The sequence below is a fragment of the Onychomys torridus genome, chromosome 10 (genome assembly GCF_903995425.1).
Source record: "Onychomys torridus chromosome 10, mOncTor1.1, whole genome shotgun sequence".
Classification (NCBI taxonomy): Eukaryota; Metazoa; Chordata; class Mammalia; order Rodentia; family Cricetidae; genus Onychomys; species Onychomys torridus.
The window spans coordinates 52191570-52203330 of record NC_050452.1 but is presented as its reverse complement, the minus strand read 5'-3'; the positions used below and the strand labels follow the sequence as shown (position 1 = coordinate 52203330).

Below are 11761 nucleotides of genomic sequence, written 5' to 3'. Positions count from 1 at the left end.
AGATAGAGCACAGTGATGAGATGCCATTGTAAAGTGAATAAATAGTGAATAATTCTAACAATGAACCACAGAATCCAAGTGGCATAAGGAAGCAAATAGAAACAACTAAACTGCAGGATTCTCAGAAACTCAGATGAGCATAGGATGGAAGGATGGTAACAATGAAAAATAGGAACAAATTGGAGGCAGAACTGCCAGGCAAATGTGTTCGCTGTTGGGTCCAATAGGAACGTGGTTGTTTTCTGATTGGATTTGAGGTCTACTTCATAAGAAGAAATGCATTGTTGGTATAAAACTGGTTAACAGACTATAGCTGGAGAGGTCACAGGGGAAACCTACTATTGATGCTACCCTAATTAGACATATAGCTAAGCTGCCTTTGGAATATCTGTTTTTACAGTCTTAGTTTAGTGCTGCTCTCCATTTTCACAGGAGAAGCCTCTTTTAGAAATAATAATACAGAGATTCATACCCAGTCAAGGCTAAGAAAAAGCAACTGTTTGCTATTCATCCCTGAAGCAGATACCTTTATCACCACCTCCCTCCAAGGCCCCAACAACATCACAGAAGTAGAGGCAGAAAGATGGTAATATCTGGAATATGGGAAGAAGTATTATAAAAAGCTGTTTTCTGGACACAGCATGACTGTTATAAATACAAACACAGAGAAGTTCTGAGAACTTGCACATTTGCTCACAACAGAAAGCATGACGGGGGAATACTGATTGTGAAGAATGAGTTCAGTCAGTGTGGAAGGGAATGTGAGAGAATAATGGGGCAAGAGTGAGTGATCACAATGCACTGAAGACATCTATACATTTGTCAAAAATTAAATTAAAAAAATTTGAGACGGAGTCCATATGTTTTACGTTGCCTATAAAGCTGTGTTTTGAGGCTCAGTGCCAAGGATTTAAAAATTATTTTCTTAAAATTTTCATTTCAACTAATCATTTGAAATGTATTTAAATAAAACCCTAATTAGTAGGAATCTTGAACTACATATATATTTATACATAAAAAGTATAATATTGCTTTTCTGTGCTCCCGCTGGCCTAGTGAGCAGGCACGGCCTCGACATGCAAAACGACGCCGGCGATTTCGTGGACCTGTTCGTGCCACGGAAATGCTCCGCAAGCAACCGCATTATTGGTGCCAAGGACCACGCATCCATCCAGATGAATGTGGCCGAGGTTGACAGGGTCACAGGCTGGTTTAATGGCCAGTTTAAAATCTATGCTATCTGTGGGGCCATTCGAAGGATGGATGAATCAGATGACTCTATTCTTTGATTGGCTAAGGCCGATGGAATTGTCTCAAAGAACTTTTGACCAGAAGAGATCGGGGGATATTTGTCATAAATAAAAGTGAGAAAGTAAAAAAAAAAAAAAAAAAAAAGTATAATATTAAGAATCACAGTACAACTTCTATCAGTATTCTTAATACTTCAGTGGAAAAGAGATATTTCATAGCATTATGTGAATATCTATATTAACCAGTGTTCTCAAGAGAAACAAAATTAATAGGTTATATAGAAAAATAAAGAGACACATTATTATGAGATGTTCCTGGACAAGATTAAGCAGGGTAAGCAGCTCTATAGCCATCTGTACCAGGAAACTCAGGAAAGCTGGGGGTTATAGGTCAACTGAAGCCCAGAGACTTAAGAACAACACAAATTGACAAGACAGTAAAGTAGAAACTAATGCTATCTTTGAGTACATCAGCCATCTTTGTCTTATGAGTCATTCATGTTTGTACCTTCTATTATTTATTAAGCATCAACATTTGTATCATGCAAAATGGCATTTTAATACATACAAATAACCATTTTCCATTCAGTACGAAGATCCGTCTTCCTAATTCAAGTGGTTGATCATAGGAAGACTATTATTAATCAACTACCTCACAGCTTTCACCTTGTCTCTAGGTCTAATTTCTTTTATATCTCTCCTTCTCTCCAATCCCCATTATAAGTGCACATAATTAATCTAATGTTCTTGCTTTGGTTCATTTCTAATTCCTTTCTGGTTGTTATTATTGGTTGTGCCCCAGGCCAGGTGTTTTATAAAGAACAGTAAAGCTCTTGATGCATACAACCAAGGGATACATTTAAGAAGCAAATACAATATGATTATTACAAGGTAAATGCTTTTCTCTACAAAGGCCTCAGCCCCTCTGTCATCTTTCCCCCATTTTCCTATTCAGTCTCTTCTCCCATTGATGAATGGGTCCACTTACACATTCACTGGGTGAATATACTTGCAATGTAGATACCACTGTCTTGAATTAAGCAGATCAGCAAATGTCTTTTTTGTTTCTATTTTCCTTTTATTAAAATAAACATTTTTGTATAATATAACATAGTTACGATTTTCCCTCCCCCAACTCCTCCCATCCCCAAGATCTTCCTAACTCCCCCTCCCATCCAGCTCCCTGTCCTTTAAATCTCTTCTTAGAAACAAACAGGCATCTAAAGAATAATAATAAAATAAGATAAAGCAAAAGCAAACAAACCAAAATAGGACAAAGCAAGCAAACAGAAGAAGAAAAAGAACCCCTCTCTCTAAAAAAAAAAACACGCACAAGAAAAACATATAGATGTAGAAACAATCACATTAGTACACACAGGAACCCCATAAAAACAGAAATCCAGAAAAATCCAGGAGCTATAATATAAATTCAAAGGACATGTAAACAATAAATAAGTGAATAAATAAATCATAGATAAGTAAAATATAAAACTGACTAAACACTTTCAAAGTTTCAAGATGCCATTGAGTTTGTTTTGTGTTGGTCATCTACAGCTGGCCACAAGGCCCTCCCTTAAGAGTGATTTGTACCCTCAATGAGATTCCATCAGGGAAAAACAATTTTTCATTTGTTGGCTGTCAACTGGAGAAAGCTTCTGGGTTAGAAATGGGAGTATGTGTCCACTTTTACTCTTGATACTGGTACCCCATCTGGTGCAGACCCATATAGGCCCTGTGCATGCAACCAAAGTCTCTGTGAATTTATACGTGCTTTGGTTCCCCTGTGTTCAGAATACCTTTTCCTTATGTTTCTACTCCCTCTGCTTCTCCAAGGCTTTCCACCTTCACTTCTGCAAGGTTATATGAGCCTGGAGAGAAGGGATTTGATGGAGACTTGCCACTCAGTGTTCCACGGTCTTGACCCTCTGCACATTGTCTGGCTGTTGATCTCTGTATTTACTCCCACCTACTACAAGAAGAAGCTTCTCTGATGATAGGTTAACAAGGAACTGCTCTATGACTGTAGCAGGATTTTCTTCTAGGAAAACTCCACTAGATTCAGGAGCTCATGTGGACAGAAAGTAGGAAGAGACAGTGTGACATTTTATGACAACCAGCCCTGCTTGTACTCATCTATCATCCTTCAAAAGAGTGGTTGTTACTTATTCAACATGGTGATTTCCAGTGGAAAAAAAAAGGAATAATAAACAGGCACATATGGAAGAAAAAGAGAAAATTGTATCTACAAAACAGATCAGATTGAATCCATGCTGCCTAACCTCATGTTGGTTGTTGGTTAGTTTCAATAGTACCTTTACTGTTTTGATGCATGTACTTACTGTTAGTTTAAATTTTATGGATATTTTCAAAAACTTAACCTTTTTAATAAATCTTAACTAAATAAAATACTTGTGTGTGTGTTATAATCATGACATAAAATTTGATAACTTGGTAATATGTAAGTTTGCTTGTGATTCTAAGTTCTTTTTTATCTTTTTACCTTGGTAAAATAAAATTTGCAATTTAACTTTAAATCTGTTAAGAATTTTTACCAAATAAAATACCTGGACATGTTTCCATATAAAATTAATTTCATTTTTTTCTCATAAGCTAAAACTTTCCCAGTAACTAAGTTAAAGAAATCTAAATACTAAATTATAAAATAATAAATTTAAGCCCATACTCTCATGCTAATAAAACTGAAATGTCAATTCATTTTCCTTTTTAATTAAAGATTACCCATAAATATGCTGCTTTAAATATAAATATGAATACTCTAAATATTTTCTTAATCTAATTTTAAATCTAAATTTGGTTATATAACTAGCAATTTTAGTAACAATGTATTTAGACTTTGGCAATTGACAATTTATTTTTATATCAGTTGTATAACATATTAAATCAACTCTCAATGATACCAATTACTATTTTTCCAAGGTTTCTTGGGCATAACATTGCAATGGATACCTTCCCAAGGGTCCGTAGAATTACTTTAAATTAATATTCTGTTTATAGCTAAAATTCACTTACACTTTCACTGTGGAATTCTTATTGATTATTTGGTTAATAAATATAATGAATAGGTGATGGAAAATATCAAATTAATAGATAATAAGGAGAGCCATACAGGTCAATATATACATACAAAAATACCTATGCAATTAGTAGCCACTTATGTATGAAGGTATCTATATTTATGAGCTAGAGGTTCTATCAGCACAACATTTCTAGGATAAATTGTTTGCTTTTCTTTGTTGTTAAATTTAATGTTACATAACATAATAAACACTGTCAAAGTTAAACAATAAAGGTATACTGCCCTCAGAAATCTATATAATGAACTTGGTTTAAATTTTTAAGTAGAAATACATAAATTTTATTCTAACAATTATTTTTATGTATTTTTCTGGCAAATACTGTCACTAATTCTGTGATGTGTTTTTCCACAATTCTAACATGATTTTTTTTATAGTAATACAATGGTTTTCTGCAAAGAAAATACAGATCAGTGCATTTGCTGTTATTTGATCTAAATTGTAGACACTATTTTAATATCCTTGAATCAATGTTTTTCAAATCTTTTTTGTCTGGAGGAACATGTAGAAAGTAAGAGAGAGATGGTCCTTGTAAACAAAAACAGATTCATTAAACCCTGCTCTTCATCTTAAGTGCTGTTGTTAGGGCAACTAAACTTCTAAAAAATTCATGAAAGGAAAGGACATCACCTTAAGAGATGATTTAAGTAGTCATAGCAACCACTGTCTTCAAAACAATTTTATCTGTGCCCAATGTTCCCTTCCTTCCTCCTGACTTAAGATTTGTAAAATATTGTTGCCCTCTTTCTACACATTTTGTTTATATGTTATAAACATAAAAAAAAAATTCAGAAATGCCAAGCTGTGATGGGTAGTTTTTCTCTGACAGGAGACAGACATCAGCAAACATGAGGATGGTGCTATTTGTAGTATTTCCTCACAAACCGTAGAACCATTACATTCAATATCTAGCTGACACTAAGAATGTACTTTGATAACATCAGCAACAACTAAAACACTAAAATGCCTTTGAGAACTCAAGAATTTGGGGTGTTAGATAAACTTAAAGCAAGATTTAGATCTGGTAATTATTTATTATATTACCTCTGAATATATTTTTTACTTCCTATTTTCTACTTTTATTTTTTCCCTGATGTTCTTGGTTTTCTCAGGAACTACTGTAAAATAACTACCTGCTAGCTTCATACTTGTCTTATGCTCCAGGAGCATCTTAATCCTACTTGATTCTCCCTGCCCCATTTCCTCACTGTGATAAATGAGGTCCACAAACACAGACGATATCTCACAGTTCAAGATGGAAATTTTCTTGTCAAACACAGTGGCACATGGACAGAATCTCAGAACCAGAGAGGCTTACACTGGAGGATTACGAGTTTGGAATCAACTTAGACAGCATAATGAGTTCAAGGCCATTGTAATGTTTATAGTGAAATCTTATATGCCTCTTGAAAATATTTAGGTCAGTTTTGTTCTTTAGCCATTTTACAAATGCACACTTTGTGTTTAGCTCCCTTTCCCCAGGACCTCTGCCATCTCCTCACATTCTTTCCAACCTCTTCCTCCTTTTCCCTGTAGATATGTTTGACATATTTTCTAGTTTTAGTTTCCTTCTGCATCCCAGAGTTTAATCAAAGCCCTCTGTCAAATACTGAGTTTGGAATTAATGAGTGGGAACACAAGTGTATATAATGCTCTCCCTCTCCAAGAATTAACAGTATGTAGTGCATCCCTTTAAGTCCCTCCCCCTGACTGTAACTGAGTATGAAGAGGGTCTGATTCCTGTGGACCCAGTGCCAGTATGCACAGCTGCTGTGGGTTCATGGTTGCCATGTGCACGTCCTTAGAAGATTATATTTAACAGCTCCTCACCCCATTCTCTGGCTCTCACACTCTTACCCAATTCCATCACATATTCTGAAGGGTTCCGTAAGCCTTATTAATGCTGTGCAAATGTCTTGTCCAGGATTGAGACCTCAGTCACAAACCTTACTTTTCAAAACATTATATATATATATATATATATATATATATATATATATATATACTTATATTGTAAAACTCTGTGACAGCAAAGGTTTGTTTTGAACTCCTATAAAACCTCCCTGTTTTAATGATCTCTAACATCTGATATTCTGCAAATTCAGGAAGAAGGGAAAATGAACACCTCTATTTACCTCCATACATACAGTTGCAACATGAACTCCCAAACAAAAATTCCTTTTGATTTATTAAAATGTTACCTGATGCCAGATAAGTTGAAGTCCCATCTGGTGGGAATTTACAAGTTAAAAAGTCACAGTCCACGTGAGTTGGCTTAGGCATGTAAGTGAGGGAACCCTTGTATAATGGAATGATTAAAAGTTTCTAAACGTTGTTTTAATTCAATCAATTAAAAGCATAAGCAGCATGGGTTTGATTGAGTCAATTTAAGGAACTGCACAGTAGTCAATGTGTTGTCAGCAGGAGTGAAAAATTCATGTATCACCTACACACAGCTTGAAGTTTGCATCCTTCAACTGGATATATCAAACAACCTTTTACCATATCAAAGAAAGTAACTAATTTTGCAAAAGAAAAGAAGAATACAAACAAGAGACCTCTTTTGTAGTTATTACTTCCTTATCTGTCCTCTAGTGTTTACAATGCTTAACAATTACCACATCTTCATTATGAAAAATTTTGATTTTTTTCTGTAATGTCCAGTTTCTTCATCACTATACAAATGTACTTGGTCTTTTCAGAACAAAAAAAGAAAGAAAGAAAGAAAGAAAGAAAGAAAGAACGAAAGAAAGAAAGAAAGAAAAAGAAATTATTTATTAGGATTCCTGCATTATATATGTTTTTCACATAATACCATGAAATTATATGTTTACAATCATCATAAAAATCATTGATTTGTTATGAGTTTGTATCAATAATAAATGTTGTTAAACCTGGAGATGCATAGCTGTAGCCAAAAGAAGATGAAACATGTACTTATATAATTGATGTGCTGAAAAGATAACAAATATGGAAAACTCATAAAATTTCTCAAATTTTTGACTAATAAACTTGTCTTGAGGAGAACAGATTCCTTTTACAGTGTTCATCATCAATGGGAAGAAAGAAAATCAGTGGACATAAGCCAAGTAAAAAGTAACAGAAAACAATGAACAATACCAACCTGGATGTGTCCATTTCACCAGTATAAGATAGGCAAAGATTATTCCTAAAATTGTCAAATTCTGTGTTATTTTAACAAAATTCTTCTTTACAAGCTGAAGAATTTATGTATAGATGATGAAAAGCTTTGCTTTCTCCTTGTGTCATATAAAATGGCATTATACTAGTCTTTATTTTCATAACCTTACAAATCATGTTAGGCACTGTGATCTCATGGTCTAGACGGCATGAAAATAGTACACAGAGGAAGTTCAGGAGAGGGCTACAAAGGACTATAACTTTAATATTGTTATTCAATTTAGGTTTTCTAATCTGATTGTAGTAAATCTATAATAATTTATCTTAAACTGTCATAGCTATGTGAATATTAATTCTAAATAGTGGGGTCTTTGTATCATAGAATGTCTACATTTTATGAAGGGGTTATATAGACTTTGTCAACCACAGTTCCCAGTACTTCAGGGATAGGGTGCCATCTATAATCAAATTAGGATCTTTGTAATGAAACATGGTAATAGTGCTAAAAATGAAATAACAAATATTTTGGCACCAAATAAATTCAAGTACATATACGTATATATGTGCTAACTTTCAGAACTTTTAAAATTTCCAGAGATGTTGCTCTCTACACATAACAACTATTTAGAGTGAATTTTCATTAATTAAAGAGATGGAGAAATAGACATGAAGTGAAATGTAACATGCCCAATTTAAAACAAACAAACAAAAAAATGTAGGAAGCAGTGAAGCCACTGTTTAAATTCCAAAGACCACCTATTTTTCCCCCTTGCTCATCCTTCTGTATGGTAAATAAGTATACTAAAATGTTTCATTTCAGACAGGGAGTGTACCTTAGTGTAGGGATCTGACATGCAGGAGACCTTGAGTTCAGTCTCCAGCAATGTAGGGAAAAAGCTTCATTTCCTATCTATGTTCAAACATCTCAGATTTCCTAACTTCGCATGGATAAAGTATTTCACAGGAAGCAAGTAGAAAAACAACAAGTTTTGTGTATGCCCATACCTAAGGAGAGTAATGGTGCAGTGATATAATATGTTTTAATTAATTAAATTTGTCATTTGGTAATTTCACAGGGGTACACGTGCATACAAACCAACCTCACCACCACTGTCCTTTCCCATCTCCTTACTACAGTGTCTGCCAGCTCTCTTTCATAGGAAACTTTTTCTCACTTTAATATATTTCTTCTGTTTTGGGACCCACTAAACTTAACCAGGGCTGTCTGTGTGTCCATGAATCAGGAGTTATCCCTACTGGGGTCTGGTAGGCTCAGCATTCAATAGCTGGAGGGAACAATTCCCTGTCTTTCAGGAAACTATCAACTGTTGCCGGATATTTGATCATACTGTCACATTCCAAGACCATATTAACAAAGCTACCTTTGAATCAGGGGGGCAGAACCAGTGGCTAGTTGGTGGGAATTAACCATAGAGAAGTCAGAAATGTGGTTAGAGAGGATGTACAGGAAGGAGGAGGGAGGGACTTAGATTTTGAGCTCTCCTCCAGCTGGGAAGAGTGGATAAAATGACAGCTGGTAGCTCCTCTGCCACTTCTTTGATCTATCAGATTTTTATCCCATTATCTGTCTCCTGAGTCTTTACTGATAAACAGAACAGCTTAGATAAACACATTTGGAGTCCAATATATGGCACATATGTTCAAGCATAGACAAACTGGTACTCTACCTAGCAGGAGACTAGATAGAAAAGGCTTGCCACAGCATGGACACAGCAGCTTCCCAGAGCTGGTCCTCTAGCTGGTACAGGTGGACTTAAGGCTGTGCTCTCAAGGACCTCAGGGAGGAAAGCCTGCTGACCGCACCATGTGCTAAACAGAGCTTCAGAAGGAGGCTGCTGATGCACAGAAGGGCTTTGCAACATTGTCCTGGGTCATGATGCCCAGGGGCATAGTTTATGCTCCCTGATGCCCCTTCCTTTCTGGTCAGTCAAGGCAGGTAGCCTGGCCCTTTAAGGCTTGGCTCACATGGTAAGAAAAGGTTACAGGCATGAACATAGCCAGGTCCAGACTGAGGAAACTTATGAACAGGTACAGTATGCTTGAAAATGTGCTTAGAAGAGAGAGAGGGAGGGAGGGAGAGAGAGACAGAGAGAGAGAGAGACAGAGAGAGAGAGAGAGAAAGTCATAGAAACATAGTTTAAAAATAATATAATAAAATCCTCAAAGAAAGAGTAGGGTGAAACACTGTGGCCAAAGCCACTTGGGAAGGAAAAAGTATATTTGGCCTCCTCTTCCACAACACAGTTAGCTCATCATCAGAGGAAGTCAGAACAGGAACTCAAAATGGCAGGAACCTGGAGGCAGGAACTGATGCAAAAGCCCTGGAGGGGGTGCCTCTTACTGGCTTGCCCTGCTGGCCTGCTCAGCCTGCTTTCTTATAGAACCCAGGACCATCTGCCCAGGGATGGCACCACCCACCATGGACCGGGCCATTCCACATGAGTCACTAATTAAGAAAATGCTCTACAGCCCTTCCTACAATTTGATCTTGTGGAGGTATTCTCTTAAGTGAGGCTCTCTCATCTCAGATGACACTAGCTGTGTTGTTATAAAACTAGCCAGGACACCATGTAACCAAATTACCAGGGATTTTTGGTTGTTTGTTTGGTTGTTTGTTTGGGTTGGTTTTGTTGGCTTTGGTTTTTCAAGACAGGGTTTCTCTGTTTAACAGTCCTGGCTCACTTTGTAGACCAAACTGGCCTCAAATTAACTAAGACCAGCCTGATTCTGCCTCCCAAGTCCTGGGATTAAAGGTGTGCTCTATCACCCCTGGCTAAAGTTGTCAGGTTTTAGTGCCAAATTCACCAGGTAGGGAGATATTCATTAATAGATTCTTTTTGTGTTTATTTATGGGGTGATTCATGTATGAATATACTTCAATATTAATTTTGGAAGGACATAAGGTAAAATACACTGAATTCTAGCTAACTTACTAAGGAAGAGACATGGCAGAATGAACCATTGTGTGGGGGGAAATTTCCGAAAAAGTTTACTGGAGCAAATCCTCTGCCACAAGTACCAGTTTGTCTATCACACCATTGAGAATATGAAAGAGGGTAGCATGAGTCTCTTGGAGAAGTTGGAGAAAAGCCTCCTGTCTGGATCCTGACTCTACTGCCTTGATAACATCTACCCCAACCAGGACTGTCAAAGATACTTTCTGATTTTGAGCCACACCATGATCTCTAATCCAGTGCCCGCTAAGATCAGAGCTACCAGGAGTCCACAGTTGGGCTTTGTGATGTTCAAGCAGCTCCACAGCCACTGTTGGCTGAGGAGGATCTTACTGACCTATCAGGACTCAGGGGTGTGGCCTTCCATTGTTCTTGGTGGCTTCATAAGAAAGTTCCTCTGAGCTCTGAGCCAGATCAACCTAGGCTTCAGTTATGGCAAAGGCAACTAAGAAGTCACAGGATCCTACCAAAAACATCAGGCCATCAACCTCAAGTACCAAGTGTAAGAAAGCCAAAAGTCGTCATGAGCCCCAAACCAGAACTGCTGGCAAGAAGGACGGTGAATCCAGTTCCAGGAGCTGTAGAACTGTAAGAAGGTCCAAGTTAAGTGTCATCCTTTCTCCAGTGATTTCCACTCCTAAACCTTTTTTGCCCTAGCCTTAACCCCTTCCTCAACACATAGTCCTTCTCTTTCAGTCCCCTTCACATATTCCATCTTCTTGAAGACCCGTATGCCTTGGTCACATTACTCTGTTGTCCTTCCAGGTGCAAGTGATTATTACCAAGGTCAGGAAAACCCACCACGGAGGCCAAAGAGAAAGACTTCTGAGAAAACTACAACCTCTACAAAAAGGAACAGAAAAGCCAGTGGGAAATTACTATTTGGTCACTACCACCGCCTGATGAAAGAGATGACCAGGACTGAGACCGATCCAGGGCAAAGCAGCTTAGAGAGTTGTAGTATCTCAACAAGTGACCTGGAAAGCCGATAGCCTCAGAATGCCACTAGAGACCTAGCCATCTGTTCAAAGGTCTGGCAGCTAAGCAATGTCAAACTGTGTAGGAGGAATTTTTACTACACAGTTACTTTGATGTTGATGAAAATGAAGTCAATCTGATATGAAAAAAAAAAAGAGTAGGAAATATAAAAAGAATAAGCCATGTAAGGATGGGAAATATACACGACATCTGGATGCTATATAGTGCTTTATTAACTTTAAATTTCTATTAATTAAATGTATGCATTTATTTCACATCTTGACCACATTCTCTCCTCCCATCCCCTCTCCCTACCTCCCAT

General features: G+C 37.0%; 1 protein-coding gene across 1 annotated transcript; it reads left to right on the top strand.

Moving 5' to 3' along the window:
• Positions 1-1076: 1076 nt before the first annotated feature.
• Positions 1077-1378, top strand: LOC118592504 (40S ribosomal protein S21-like). Its single transcript, XM_036201536.1, has one exon. It carries the CDS (start codon positions 1077-1079, stop codon positions 1287-1289), a length of 213 nt encoding a protein of 70 aa, XP_036057429.1. The 3' UTR covers positions 1290-1378.
• The last annotated feature ends 10383 nt before the right edge of the window (positions 1379-11761 follow it).

Bases quoted from the DNA above. Each gene is read 5' to 3' on its own strand.
- LOC118592504 (XM_036201536.1), top strand. From the start codon at position 1,077: ATGCAAAACGACGCCGGCGATTTCGTGGACCTGTTCGTGCCACGGAAA.